At 43.3% G+C, this 13718-nt stretch overlaps 3 protein-coding genes across 10 annotated transcripts; 2 read left to right on the forward strand and 1 right to left on the reverse strand.

The window, feature by feature from the left end:
• Positions 1 to 1065: 1065 nt before the first annotated feature.
• LOC136937960 (early estrogen-induced gene 1 protein-like) lies at positions 1066 to 9927 on the forward strand. Of its 3 annotated transcripts, XR_010875231.1 has the most exons (13): positions 1066 to 1328; positions 1416 to 1700; positions 5543 to 5663; positions 5871 to 5900; positions 6456 to 6572; positions 6666 to 6712; positions 6810 to 6961; positions 7052 to 7156; positions 7283 to 7478; positions 7610 to 7731; positions 7816 to 7885; positions 7975 to 8130; positions 9242 to 9927. XR_010875231.1 is itself a non-coding variant. In XM_067231138.1 (12 exons), exons 2-12 carry the CDS (start codon positions 1555 to 1557, stop codon positions 8018 to 8020), a joined length of 1152 nt encoding a protein of 383 aa, XP_067087239.1. In that variant the 5' UTR covers positions 1066 to 1328; positions 1416 to 1554; the 3' UTR covers positions 8021 to 8800. The 3 variants fall into 3 exon arrangements, 2 of the variants coding, with proteins under 2 accessions (XP_067087239.1, XP_067087240.1); XM_067231138.1 differs by lacking the exon at positions 9242 to 9927 and having other exon boundaries at positions 7975 to 8800; XM_067231139.1 differs by lacking the exons at positions 1066 to 1328; positions 1416 to 1700; positions 9242 to 9927 and having other exon boundaries at positions 5604 to 5663; positions 6173 to 6572; positions 7975 to 9028.
• On the reverse strand, positions 8937 to 11601 carry LOC136937961 (uncharacterized). 5 transcript variants are annotated; one of them, XM_067231143.1, is made up of 6 exons: positions 11152 to 11186; positions 10635 to 10678; positions 9950 to 10217; positions 9714 to 9826; positions 9411 to 9629; positions 8937 to 9323 (listed from the first exon to the last, which is right to left on the reverse strand). In XM_067231143.1, the coding sequence occupies exons 3-6, from the start codon at positions 10153 to 10155 to the stop codon at positions 9169 to 9171; spliced, it is 693 nt and encodes a 230-aa protein (XP_067087244.1). In that variant the 5' UTR covers positions 10156 to 10217; positions 10635 to 10678; positions 11152 to 11186; the 3' UTR covers positions 8937 to 9168. The 5 variants fall into 5 exon arrangements, with proteins under 5 accessions (XP_067087244.1, XP_067087243.1, XP_067087241.1 ...); XM_067231142.1 differs by lacking the exon at positions 11152 to 11186 and adding an exon at positions 10902 to 10998 and having other exon boundaries at positions 10635 to 10674; XM_067231140.1 differs by lacking the exon at positions 10635 to 10678 and having other exon boundaries at positions 11152 to 11601.
• On the forward strand, positions 10692 to 13601 carry LOC136937959 (phosphatidylinositol 4-phosphate 5-kinase-like protein 1). 2 transcript variants are annotated; one of them, XM_067231136.1, is made up of 10 exons: positions 10692 to 10861; positions 11021 to 11212; positions 11310 to 11360; positions 11496 to 11650; positions 11753 to 11877; positions 11967 to 12001; positions 12084 to 12139; positions 12236 to 12348; positions 12530 to 12692; positions 12773 to 13601. In XM_067231136.1, the coding sequence occupies exons 2-10, from the start codon at positions 11021 to 11023 to the stop codon at positions 13215 to 13217; spliced, it is 1335 nt and encodes a 444-aa protein (XP_067087237.1). In that variant the 5' UTR covers positions 10692 to 10861; the 3' UTR covers positions 13218 to 13601. The 2 variants fall into 2 exon arrangements, with proteins under 2 accessions (XP_067087237.1, XP_067087238.1); XM_067231137.1 differs by lacking the exons at positions 11021 to 11212; positions 11310 to 11360.
• The last annotated feature ends 117 nt before the right edge of the window (positions 13602 to 13718 follow it).

Here is a 13718-nt window from a genome sequence, read left to right on the forward strand (position 1 = left end):
TATATGTTCGTGTATGTTCATGTATGTTTGGCATTTTATTATTGAGATTGCCATTACACAATAGTCTGACCAGCTGTGAAGATTGTACAATGAATAACTCTGACAAGAGTTATTCTGTATTCTGTATTCTGTAATTCTGTACAACAAGCACAGAATGTTCCACTGAGTTCCCAAACCAACTGTAGCACAAAATCAGGAAATGTTTGCTCATCTGAAATATCTGGCTTACAAAATTCTCTCAACTGTCAAATTTAACAGTCGCACACATTTGTAATCATTTAAAGACACATTGTAAACCATTTTATTTGTGTTTGTTTGTAGCATGAAAGCCCTTGAAGGAGCATCTTAAAACAGAATGTCTCAAATTATACATTACCAATACACCTGGGCTGCACACCGCATAATGCCCATAAAGCAAACCAAAAAACAAGAGAATTAATCAATTAATCAATGTAGTACGTGAACAAATAAGAAATAATTTCTTATTATATCCGTTTACACATTTCAGGTCATCTTTCATATCGTGGCAGTTGACCATTATTTTGAGTAGGCCTACATTACTATTACCAATCAAAATGACTAAAATCTTCTGAAACTAAATCTCTGGCGCTCTCTACTGGCCCATGGTTTTGGAACGTGTGTGCGTCTGAGACGGTCAATGGATTCAACCTTATGGTTCATAGGACCTTATGTTTAAAAATAAATAAACACAATTAAAATGTATCTCCTTGCATGGACCGTAGCTTAAATACATTCCTGTCTATGGCATATTACCAACTTTACAAACGACTTTTCCCTTGGGTTCTCATAAGTGAAAACGTTGAATTCATTATTTTATGTAAATACATATGCCACAAAGAAATTAACCGCAATAATGATTGAGTTACTTTATAAATACACAATTTTAGGAAGTACTGCCCCTTAGGCTACCAATAAAACAAGTAAAATAGGAAAATGGAACAAGCTTGGACGGGGAAATGGGCGGACTAACCACTTGGGGTTGCCGTGCGCAGACATTGCAACGAAGTTGCAGAGTTGATATCGATCACACTGTCATCAATTTGTGTGCAGTGAAGTTAGTTTGGCTTGGTTTATTGCACGGTTGAGGCGCGCCTGCTCTGGACCAGAAGTTAACCGATGTTGAATATAACCGAGGAAAATCTGATTATTTTGAAAGCGAATAATGTATTGGTCCCTATCTTTGGGTCTATTCCTTAGGTTTATCCCCCACTATAGATTTCGAGCGTTTGCAGTTTAGTCAATGCTCCTCAAAATTTTAAGAGGTTATATTTTGAAGTTCTAAGCAATGTTTCACAAGATATTACAAGGTAAGTTAAATCATCACAATTTAATGGTTTAAAATGAATAGTGAATTGTAAACCTAATGCTACATTTGTATTATCAAATATCATCAGAGATTCATTCCGGAATAAAAGGACAAGACATTTGGATGGAATCAAGATCTATGACTGTCTAGTTTTTTCGTAAACAGTCTTTGAATGGTTTAAACATTGTATCTTGTAAGCCTTTTAGAACGTTTTCGCGACCACTGCAATGGCTTTTTTTGTCAAGAAGAAGAAATTTAAATTTCAGACAAATTTAATTTTGGAGGAGTTGTCCGCAGTGCCTTTTGTCAACGGAGTATTGTTTTGCAAACTGAGATTACTGGATGGAGGAGACTTTATTGCAACTTCTTCAAGGTAAACATTTTACAATGCCCTCCTAATATATGCTGTGTGTTTCTTAACAATGCCATTAAGCATAATCATAAATAAATGATTAGTTCACAAGACGGCATGGATCCCATATATTATTGGATCTGCGAGCAAAGAATGGCCTTCTACAGTATATATAAGGCTATTGAAGTACTCAAAGTGAAGTTATCAACTGTGACCATTGGTGTTCTAATTGCCTGTTGGTCTGAAATGTAGAAAATGAAGGAAAGGTGGGTCAGTGGTCACTGGGTCAGCAAGTAAAAGTGCAGCCCTCAAAAGTTGTCTACAGTTACTGTCCTTTAGCTCTTAATTATCATTGAAGTCACATACACTCCTACCCGAACCTCAGTACACAAAAGCTTTTGTCTTTCTTTGTGAAGGCTGTGGTATTAAGTCCAAGGATCTGGCTAAGTCTGCTGTTATGAGTGTTTTTCATGCCCTATTGCTCTTATATAAGCAGAAGATTTTTTTGTGTGCTCCCAGAGGTAAGTCTGGTTCCTCAGAGTTCTGTGGCAAAGATCCCTATGACGCATTCAGCTGAACTTCTGAACTGCGAGCTCCCATGTGTCCTAAGACGGGCATTTGAAAGCAAGCGTACAAACCAGCTTCCCACAACAACCACAATCCTGGTCAACTTTGAGTGGACGTTTTTCCACGCCTGTCATCATCAGTGAACACATAAAAAGTATAAACAAATGGTGCCCCTCCCACTCTCTTCCCCACACAGCCACACAGCAGCCTCTGATGTGATGCCCTGGGCATCTATGTCAGGCTGGTATCTTGGATTATGTAACTCATGCCACTCTGCCTGCTTATCTCTGGAATCGGAGCACAAAGAACAAGGACTCCTCAGAGACAGAATTGGGTTTTCCACTGTCTCGAACCCAGATTTGGAGTTATGTCACAGGCCTGGAGAGTACAGTACACAACCCCCTCTTTGTTCTGTCAAACCATGCCTGTTGTTGTGTCTGAAATACTTTTGAATTAATATAGAGTTTGACCACTGGGCCATGCCTCTATAGTCAGGCCTCTAGTCAAACTTCTTTATGGAGGACAAAACCCACTAAGCAGGTTTAATCACGTTATAAATGTGATTGAAACTCTGGTTCTAATGGCTTTGGGGATATACATTGGGGTTGGGTCTCTATTCGCCTTGCCCATGTTAGGTATTAGGAAAGAATACAGTCGCCAGAGAGGTTTGGCAAGGGAGATGCAATTTGTACTCCCTGAAGGTATTTGAGTTATACAACTGACAGCCAGTTTAGATCGAGTCAAGCTGCAGGAACCTACAGTTACTGTAGTGGTGTTTCAAATGGCCATCTGCTCTAATTAGATCCGTTTCTCGATCTGGTTCATGTTAGTGTGTGCGTGTGTGTGTTGACGTGTGTGGGGGAGGAAGGGGGTTTGGACTACAATGAAAAGGAGAGTTGCAATGCAGAGAAGTGACACTGTGAGTCATGTAGGTGGTGTTTAAGAGGGGATGTGAAAGGTTGACGTAGACAGTTCTCCAGCTTTTTCCTGTTTCCCCACAGCTCTCCCCCAATCCATGGTGATACAGCCACACACGTCCTTTTGAATGGACATCTTGGTCGTCACGATGAGCCTATTCACAAAGTCCGAGTCTACAGAATGATAGGTTCAACGCAGGCCACTGGCACATTTTCTAGTTGTGCAGGGTTTTGTGGCGGAGTGTTTTGAAGTGTGCATTCAATCACCCCAGTTATAAGGCTGAATCCACGCATCTCTAGACCAGCAACACAAAGAAACAAAAGAAAGCAGCTCTTGCATCCATGCTAACAGACTCCAGGCTTCATGGTCTGTCAGCTGCCTCCTGCCTCCTGGCTGCTGCTGACTCTGCACTCTGCTCCCATGGCTGCTGCGTTTATCTAGGCCCTGTCAGACTCTGACAGCGGCCGGCTGTCGGCTGTTTGTGTTCCTGCCGGGGGATGAGGAGAGCTCTTGAGAAGTGGCTGGGACAGGATGGGTGATTGGGATCCCATGCAACTGCATTGGCTGACAGTGAGTCATGCTAAACAGGGGTGCATCAGAGTGCAACGAACATCTTGGTCGTTATGTCACCCCGCTTATTGACTTCCTCGATGTGACTCAAACTCGATGTGACTCAAACTCAATGTTAAGGACAGTTTATCTGTTTAACCAGTAGGGTTATTTCTCTTCATAAGCATCAAATCATGCTGCTTTGGTGCTTGTGCGATTTTGGTTTGGGCCACATATTCATTATCTATTAGCATTTTCTTTGTAGCTTGCACTGGAACTGGGTGTAAGTGGTCAACCTAGTGTTGGGCTGGGCTGGACACTGTCGTTCAACATTGTTCAGATTGCTTTTCAGGGTTTGTGCAACTTAGGTCTGAACCAAATTGGTTTTAGGTTAGAAAGCAGTTAATGACTCGGAAAAGTAAGTAGTTTTTGGCCGCATGAACTGTACTTGTTCATTTGTGCTTCGCTGATGCGGTTAATATAATTTATGTGGATTTCTTTTTAGAAGGCCAATTGATTCTAGCTAAGTAGCCTTTATAGTGTTAATTCCTTGGTGGAATCACCATTGCCTACTTAATATAACAGTTGGGCCTTGTGTAATTGAGAACTCGGTTTTAGCCTCTCAGAAAAGTCTGTAGATACATCCGGTACAAAAGGTTTGTTGTTAAATGTTGAGTCCAACCTCCCCCCTCAGACTGGCTCTCTCACTCTTTCTCTCTCGTTTTGATTGTACGTGGCCGACGATTTTGAGGAGTGTGGTTGCCATGGCGGTTGAATAAAGCCATCTGGACTGTGGAATGTGGGTGAGGAACGCTCCTTGAAACTCTCTGAAGGAGGGCTGTGATTAGCGTGGAATTCCTGATAAGCATTGTGTGTGTGTGTGTCTGTCTTTCAGAGAGGGGCAACAAAGCAACATGGCTTCACATAAATGGTGGTCTACAGCTCTCTGAGATTTGTCTTTGAAATATGAAGACATTTCCAAATGCTTAACTTAAAAAAATATCAATACAACTGAACAGTGATTCGACATCTCGAGAGATGAGGGAGGAGACGTTTTTGTAAATATGCTCATTCGAATATCGGGTTCATGATAGTAATTATTCTTACGTTTCTGTGAGTCTCTGACCCAAAAAAAAAAAACATAAAACAAAACCTGCAGAGTCGTGTGAGAGAAGAGAGGGGGAAGAGGTTCAGCAGTGCTGGTGACATCAATGAATGGGATAGGGGGAGGGGAAGTGAGCAGCAGCTGCCACTACTTTGCGCTTATCCATCACGTTGTGTGCGTGAAGGCTTTTAAAAACACCAGAGATCCAGCCGATTCTCAAACGCTCTTATGAAGAGGGTTGTGTGTGTGTTCACTACCTGCAGGTGTCAATCGGTTGAACTTGAGGCCCTAGTCTGTTATACACACAGGCTGTGTGTATTGTGAGTCCTCTGGAACATTTGTTTCGGCATATGATCCAGCATTCCCTCGTAAGAACACATGTCCAGGCCTTCACAGCTCAAGTGGAAGGAATGGAAGTCAGATGTATGACAGTGACACCACAAAAGTTCTTTTTTTTACGTCGGCCATTGTATACACAGCCATTTCCCTGGATGTATCGCCAGCGATGTGTTTCCACTGGCGTGTTTACAATGTGAACTGTTTTTACAGAAGCCCCCCATGCTATTGTTTGCTGTTTCCTCACCAACAAGTGTACGCTCTCTAAAGTATTCATATCCTCTCTCTTCCTTGGTATTGGATAGGATGACTGTATTGGTGACACTGATGAACGTGTTGGAGGTTATTATTATTTCCTATCTAATTGCTCAACCTCCGTCCCCTATAGAGAGGAGGTGCTGGAGAACTGTGTGCACTGGAGGAAGAGGTTCACCTTTGTTTGTAAGATGAGTGCCAACCCAACGACCGGGGTGCTGGACCCATCCATCTGCAGGGTGTCTGTTAGGAAGGTGAGGAAGACCGCCTCTCCGCACACCCCTGCTGAAGGATGGAATTTCCCCTTATCTGCGTTTGCTTGTTAACATCAGATCCGGTCGTTTTCCTGCATGCACTGGCTTGTTTTCTTTTCCATGTAGTCTTCACTGACAACGTTAGTGTTAGGGCTCTCGGTGCTGCAGTACACTGGAGTCATCCCCCTTTTCCTGTTTTCACTACAGGAACTCAAAGGAGGAAAAACGTATTCAAAGGTAAGGGCCTGCTGTACCCGTCCACCCCTTACTACTTAGTTTAGCTCAGCAATTTTTCTGCTTCCTCAGGACAACATGCAGCAATTCTTGTGTCATCTCCTAAAAACACGTGTCACCTTACTTTGAAATAACTTAACCCATCTTTCCTTAGTATAATAAATACTACTAATGATGATTTAATAATTTAGGGTAGTAAATTTGATTTACCTAAATATAGAGAGAGTTTGTGAATATATTTTGATTGTTATTGACCTTTCCTTTGTTTTGTCAAGCTCCACATTAGGGTTTCCTTGAACTAAATATAACCTATTTTCCTACTTGGAAGTCCATTTCCTTAAATACACACATCTGTAAACGGCATTACCAAGGGCTTGACACCAGGAGATACATCTAAATGACTCACCTCTTGGCTGGCCTGAGCTCAGGTTTATAATAAACCTAAACACAACTTACTAGACTAATGTCATGTCATTTTTCTTCGTTTCAATTACGACCACAGTATATGAAAAACTTTTCACCTCTATGGGTTGAACTGACCTGAGCTGTCTGTTCCAGCTGGGTTTCACTGACCTCAACATGGCAGAGTTTGCTGGCTCAGGTTCCACGGCCCGGTGTTGCCTGCTGGAGGGATACGACACCAAGTACACCCGACAGGACAACTCTATACTAAAGGTTGGGCACCGATACTGTCTCTCAGCACCTACAGTGCGGCCACATGAACTGCCTCCGGCCATTTAAACAAATGTTGTCATCCATTTTTTGAAGGTGTCCATTGGAATGACCCTCCTGTCTGGAGACCCCTGTTTTAAAGCGTGAGTGATCGGACTTGGAATGAATTGGGAGAACTTTTACATTGGTGACCGTCATTGACTTCCCGTCTGGATTCTGACAAGCGCTGTGTCCTTGCAGGTCCCCCAGTACAGCCAAGTCCATCTCAGTGTCGGGCCAGGATCATGCCCTACAGCTGGACTGTAAGGGGGAGGGCACTGGAGCCCCCACCCTCACTGGAGGGGCCTCAGTAGGTCGCACCATGAAGCCTCGACCCTCCATCATCAGTTCAGGTGTGACCCAGCAGGCATACTCTTCAGCCAGTGCACCAGGAATGGCAGTTGAGCCAGTTTAGAGAACCAGTCTTTTCATGTTGTCTTCAGGTCTTCCAGAGGAGTCTGATCTGAACCAGCCCAGCCAAGGAGAGATCTTCCAGATAGGCCACTCACGTAACTCCAGCTATGCTAGCCAGCAGAGTAAGATATCTGGTGAGCTCTATTGTGGGGTCGTGGGATATGGACTAACCCTGTAGAGAATGTAAGATCCAAGACACAAAGCGATGCGTGTTTGTTTTTTCGGAACGGGATTTCATGAGTCACTGTTATGTCTCCTAGGCTACAGCACAGAGCACTCCTGCTCCTCCAGCCTGTCCGACCTCACACACCGTCGGAACACCTCCACAGGAAGCAGCGCCTCAGGGGGCCCGAGTGGGACTTTCGACTCCCCCACCGAGGGGGAGAGGGACACCTGGCGACTAGAGAGACCCCCCCGCCCCCCCCGGCCTGTTCTGCCGTCCAACAGACCCCATAGGTTAGGACACGTGTTCGGCCAGATGCTTTCCCATTGATCCTCCTTTCTTTTGATAAACACAGCGCCCTCGTGTTGAACCTTGTCATTCACTGACGGGACTGGTTCAATCTCCTTGCTTCTGCTGTGTGTAGGAGGAAGCTCGACTCAGTGGAGAGCCATTCTTCCTGGGTGAATGACACCCGCATGAACGCTGACGATATCGTGGAAAAGATCGTCCAGAGCCAGAACTTTGCAGATCTTAGTAACACTGAAGGTAAAGCCCAAGTGTTTGGGATTGGTTTTCTATGTGGTTGTGTATTACTTGTGTGACTATTTATCTCTAATATTTCATTCTCAGACAGCAATCTGCAACTGTTTGTCAGTAGAGATGGGACCACTGCCTTAAGTGGGATTCGGCTTGAAAAGGGGTAAAAACACACACACACACACACACACACTACAACACTCTCTCTCACACACACACACACTGTTCTAACTCCGTTTTCCAACCTCTCAGTGTGTCTGCTGGTGTCTACGAGCCAGTGGTCATTGAGAGCCATTAGGGGCGTGGTCATCACTGGACGTCTGTGTCATTTCCTGGAGCAGCAGCTGAGCTGGTTGCCATGAGAGGATCAACACTGCACCAGGCTTGTCCACTCACTGTGAATGGCATGTTATGTTTGTTATAGTCAAAGTTATATGCATACTGTATGTACATATGCAAAAATGCTGTTTAACTGCACTGTAGCTGTAGTATTGGCCAATTATTTTGCTTTAGGTGACTCCCTGTTGACCAGGAAACCATCTTCAGTACCTGTATGTTTATCTTTTAGCACATGTTTACAGTTGGCTGATTTTCATTGTCTGTGAAACTAACTTTATTCTTTCGTCATTTAATGATATGTTCTACAAATGACCCTATGGCATTAAGTTATCTGTGACTATTGCTACATGGTGTAGGAGTATGAGAGCTTGTGTTGTAGATGAGGGAAGGTGTAGAATGTAGTGCTCTGATGCCCCCTTGTGGATGAATACCATGTTGGTCAACTGCATTGCTTGCTCTTCTGGGGAGACGGGGTAGTTGCCTTAAAGCAAGTATGTGTGCTCTCAGTAAATGTCTCTAAACTTTAGGAAGTATCAGAATGTTGTCAACCAGCTGGCTAGTTGATGTCTTTGCTGTTATATTTATGTAACAATTAACACTAGTTAGAGGGTTGGACAGTGATTTTATTTTCTTTGCAAAATGTTACACAACGTTTTCCTGGTTAATTAAATCTAACAGACATGGAGCTTTCTATCCTGTTCTGTGTTAACAGGTGTTGCTATGGATGGAAGTCTGTATGTTTTCATACAATGATGGTCCCCTCTTTAGTTCTACCTATACTTAAAACATTTCATATAACGAACACTGCAAACTCCTGCACTGTAATCTTTTTAATTTAAACTAATGATTTTTAACAGTTTACTAAATTTCTCATGTATGATCAAATTCATCTTTAATGACCACTCATTTGTAACATCATAGAATCATTTTTGTGATCGTCACTTGTGCTCTTTAGACAATAAAATGTAACCACACACTTCTATGGGTCATGCTGAATTCCTATGTAGGCAAGAAAATACGAATTAAGTTGAAATGTTCAATTAAGTCTACAGTTTTGGTATGAAAAACTGTTATTTTGGATGATCCTGGACAGAGAGATTCCAGTGCTCAGAGTTTGTCCTCTCTGAAGGAGTAATACCTCCTCCTTGGCTTTCCTCCCTTCCTCTCTGCGAACAGGTAGCAGAGCATGCACCAGGTGTTGTCCTCGGGGGCGATCTGCACGCCGCTGCTGCTGGTCCGGAAGGGCCTCAGGGCACAGGAGCCTGCAGAGGGGAGCAGAGAGCAGGCAGAGACATGAGCGGGGGAGGACGAGGGCCTCGTGGGTTCTGTGTCCACACGGGTGCCCTTACCCAAGATCAAGTAGGCGGCGGCGCTGAGGGAGAGGATGATGAGGAAGATGGTGCCAGGACCCAGGTCGCTGATGGCGCAGGCGTTTGGACAGGCACAGGCACTCTCCACCCAGATCTGCAGGGGGATGTCGATGCTGAAGTCTTGGACGAAGGATGTGGTGTGGTTGGGACTGCAGTGGTAGTGTACTATGGTCTGGGGCTGTTTGTTGTTAGCGAGGGCTGGAAACAGGAACAATATTTAGAGGCTGATATCTCTTTTGGGGCACTTTGAACTATGAAATTGTTTATTAAGTAATCATTTACCAAAGTATGAAACTGAGAGTGTCTTCATGCTGTCATTATAATGGAACTCGTTACTCTCATGTCTTCCATAGTCTACATAACGGGTTATATATCTGTTGTTCCAGATCCTAAACCTGTGGGCATTATTAGATTATAAACAACCTAAACATGTTTTGAATCAATTTGTAAAAAAATTCTAGGGCCATCTTGAAATAAAACACATTACTGTATTAAGCCCACGACAATTAATTCAGTACCTTACTATCAAGCAGGCCGCAATGTTAGTACAGTCAGTCCCAGCTAGATCCTCTGGTTCTGTGAAAGGTTGGCAAGAGCTAAAGGAGAAAAGGACCTCAGTATTTTCTTTCCCAAGGCTATGTCTGAGCACGGGTTTCAAGCGCAACAAGAAGCCATCCTCATCTCCCATAGTCCTCAGGCTGATCACTCCTGTGCCGTCCTTCATGATGCATTTGCAATCATTCACTTTAAAACAGCCAGTCTTCTTCTTCACAGGCGACGGTGGATCTGGTTGAAGGGAGAAAGATGAATAAATGAGACTAAAGCAGATGGATGAAGTTAGGAAAATGGTTTGAAACCACATGTTTACAAAAGGTCTCTCCAGTGTCTGCCACCAGAGAGGTATCTGTTCAGTAGAGTCATTAAAACTGCTGTCCTATCACACTACAGTGCCACTGACCAACTAATTAGAACCTAACCCCACCGACAAATTCCAAACAGCCCAGTGCTCCATGTGCAGTCAACACCATGGTAAAAATGTCTCCATAACATACAAACTCATGGGAAACAAAGACAATGACAGTGTCACGTTTTAGTCAAGATGTACCTCTCAAGGTTGGCCACACGTACTGTATATTGTCACTCTACAAATATTGTCTGGATCTCCGTTGACACCCATAACCACTCTCCAGGTGACACACATACCTTACCCAACCTGCTTGTTGAGGAATGCAGCACTCCTTCACTGGCTACGAGAGGCAAGACATGAGATACACAAGAGATCATTTCTGATTTCCGCTTATTGTAAAAGACCACTTTTATTACCGAGTTTATGATTTAAGCATAGTTGTTAAATATAAACCCTGTGATTTCTTTTCTTCAGATATAAAGTACCACCAGCCACTGAAACAACAGAGCAATCTCAAAGCCAGGTAAGAGACGGTCTCTTGTTTGAACAGTTCATGATTGTACTTGCCAGATAAGATAAATTGTTCCAGCGCACTCACACAACATATGTATTCTCTCAAATATTGCACACTCTGCCTTTATTTATATATTTACTTGTGGTAACTAAGGTGTGTTTGTGCCAGATGGAGAAGAACACCGGTGTTCGACGCTCTGTGACGACAGGGGAGGGGCGTCAGTGGCGGGGTCTGAGGCAGAGGTGGGGCATGCTGGGATTGTTTGAGATCAAACAGGATCATGAGTTTTATGACCTCACCTCTGTGATGAAAGAAGGCCTGCATGCTGCTGTACAGTCCAGTGTGGATAATCCACCACCTGTGAGAAACAATCGTAAAAAGTATCTGACGTGCAAAATGATCTTAATACAATCCATCTTGTATGCGTTGTCATGTAAACACTCTCCCTTCCACTTAGGAGGAACCTTTGATGGAACATTTCAAATCAGTGGAGACTCAAATCCACAAGGTGTCATTTTGCTTTTCACATGACGTCAAACAACTTCTAATTGTCCTAAGAATAAGTCTGTAAGGGGACTTAGGGGGGGGGTGAGTTTAGCAGCCGTTTGACCTGCAGTGCTCTTGTCCTCGGCTCCCTCTGCAGGACTTTGAGATGCAGACGTTCGCTGGGCCCGTGTTTGCCAGACTGCGTTGTTCCCTGGGGATGAATGAGGAGGAGTATCAGGCATCCCTCTCATCTGACGGCTGCTACCTACAGTTCATCAGTAACTCCAAAAGCAAGGCAAACTTCTTTCTCACGTAAGCACGCCCACATACTTCCATAGATACCCCCTCGATACACACACACGCAGCACACACACACACACACACACACAACAAATGCTGCCGTTTCATCAACAGGAATGATAAGAGGTTCTTCTTGAAGACACAAAATCATCGAGAAGTGATGTTTCTCCTGTCCAACCTGAAGGCATACATGGACCATTTGGAGAAATACCCTCATTCACTGATGGTTAGGTTCCTTGGTGAGTAATCTGAGTAACACTTAACTTGGTTGACAATAGCGAATGTACTGCAATTTCATTGAATCAGCTTTGCATTTTTTTTTTATTAGGAGTCCACAGCCTCCTTATTCCAGATCAAACAAAGGTATTTATCTGATTGTATTCCTAAATACAGCTGTCAAATCTTTTGCCACTTTTTTTCTGGAGTTTCTCTGACTCTTCCATAGAAGTACTTCATTGTGATGCAGAGTGTGTTCTACCCTGATGAGAGGATTCACACAAGGTAAACACTTTGCCGTGTTATTACTGTAGACAAATGCCATACTTTCTTGATGATGCCAACAAAGATACAATTAGAATGTTCTGGGTTATCTCATAGATATGACATCAAGGGTTGTGAGGTAGGCCGGTGGACCAACCAAAACTCTGGTGACAGCCATGTGATTACAGTCTTGAAGGACAACAACTTTGATGGAAAGCACATCACTTTGGGTAAGAGCCTGGATTGCAAATATTGTCCACAGTCTTCCTCTGTCCTATGGGTAAGAATACAGCTTTTCCTTCGGGAGCTGGTAGGTTTCCTTTTAGCCCTCACAGCTGGAACACAAGGTGAGGTAGCATGTAACAGGTAAAACCTCCTTGTTTCCCTTAAAACGCCTACTTGTATTGACAGATGAGCAGAGATCCTGGCTCATGGAACAGGTGGAGCTAGACACCAACTTCCTTCGAAGGCTAAATGTACTTGATTACAGTCTCCTTCTGGCCCAGCAACCTTTACACCAAGACGAGCTCGACGGAAAGCACTCCTTCCCCAACATCATAACATGCGTTGTAAAGTAAGAATGTTATCACAAGGTCTGAGGTTTTCATAAAATTCCTGGATATACTCTGGTTATTAATTAACCTTCCTCTGCAGATCCATGGACCAAGAGGACAGTCCTACTGAGACAGATCCCCCCACTGTTCCATTACCGGAGGAGCAATCAGGCCAAAAAATAGCAGGAACTGTAGATGGTGCTTCAGAACATGAAGAAACTACAGAGCAGCATTGCATAAATGGAGTCCCTCTTGAGGAGATAAACCTTCACTCAGAAACGTCCAGTCCAGAGTCCGAACTTCAGGAATTCCATACCCGTCACCGCAGGTTGTTACCAGACTTCAAAAACTCAGTGCATGTCATCGATGGGCCAGAGTTTCGCTACTTTGTTGGTATTGTGGACATTTTCACTGAGTATAGTTGGAAGAAAAAGATGGAGAACATATGGAAGAGGATCCGCTACCCTGGCAGGGCTTTCTCCACAGTCAGCCCCAGTGCCTACTGCCAGAGATTCTGTCAGTGGGTGCAAAACCACACCAGATGACAGAAGGGCAAAGTAGACCATAGAGACAAGTCAAAGACAGACAAAAGCAGCACAATACAGAAAAAGATTTCTAGGAAATAACAACTTTGTTAAGACTGCAGATATTTAAAGGACAAGAGTGGTATTTAGCAGTTTTGAATGCTAGTATGCGTTATAAACGGGCTTTATTTATAGGCCACTGTATATTTACCAGAATAATCCAGTTTAAGTCAAATGTACTCAAATTTGTAGTAGGCCCAATACATTTGTAAAGACTGCTAAATGTTTTTCATATGAACAGTAGATGGCGCATTAGCCCTTCTGAAAATAAATGATCTTGGCTTCGTAATTCAAAAATATTTCGACGTTCTTCAGTTGTTTTAGTAAAAGTAATAATATGCTTCATTCAGTTTGTCTAATTATTTCGCATCTTTAGTATACCAGACAATCCAGTTCAAACCTTTCAATTCCCAAGTGCTGTACAGGCTACCATGTAACACACATTATTGCCTTTTTATATAT

This window comes from Osmerus mordax, chromosome 28, assembly GCF_038355195.1.
Source record: "Osmerus mordax isolate fOsmMor3 chromosome 28, fOsmMor3.pri, whole genome shotgun sequence".
NCBI lineage: Eukaryota > Metazoa > Chordata > Actinopteri > Osmeriformes > Osmeridae > Osmerus > Osmerus mordax.

Bases quoted from the DNA above. Each gene is read 5' to 3' on its own strand.
- LOC136937959 (XM_067231136.1), top strand. From the start codon at position 11,021: ATGGAGAAGAACACCGGTGTTCGACGCTCTGTGACGACAGGGGAGGGG. The intron at 11,651-11,752 runs GTAAGCACGCCC...TTTCATCAACAG, and splicing joins AAGGCAAACTTCTTTCTCAC to GAATGATAAGAGGTTCTTCT. The intron at 12,002-12,083 runs GTATTTATCTGA...ACTCTTCCATAG, and splicing joins TTATTCCAGATCAAACAAAG to AAGTACTTCATTGTGATGCA.
- LOC136937961 (XM_067231140.1), bottom strand. From the start codon at position 11,176: ATGCAGGCCTTCTTTCATCACAGAG. The intron at 10,218-11,151 runs GTGAGGTCATAA...CCCTTCAACCAG, and splicing joins GGCCTTCTTTCATCACAGAG to ATCCACCGTCGCCTGTGAAG. The intron at 9,630-9,713 runs GTAAATGATTAC...TCCTGTTTCCAG, and splicing joins ACTCTCAGTTTCATACTTTG to CCCTCGCTAACAACAAACAG.
- LOC136937960 (XM_067231138.1), top strand. From the start codon at position 1,555: ATGGCTTTTTTTGTCAAGAAGAAGAAATTTAAATTTCAGACAAATTTA. The intron at 7,732-7,815 runs GTAAAGCCCAAG...TTTCATTCTCAG, and splicing joins AGATCTTAGTAACACTGAAG to ACAGCAATCTGCAACTGTTT. The intron at 7,886-7,974 runs GTAAAAACACAC...CCAACCTCTCAG, and splicing joins GGGATTCGGCTTGAAAAGGG to TGTGTCTGCTGGTGTCTACG.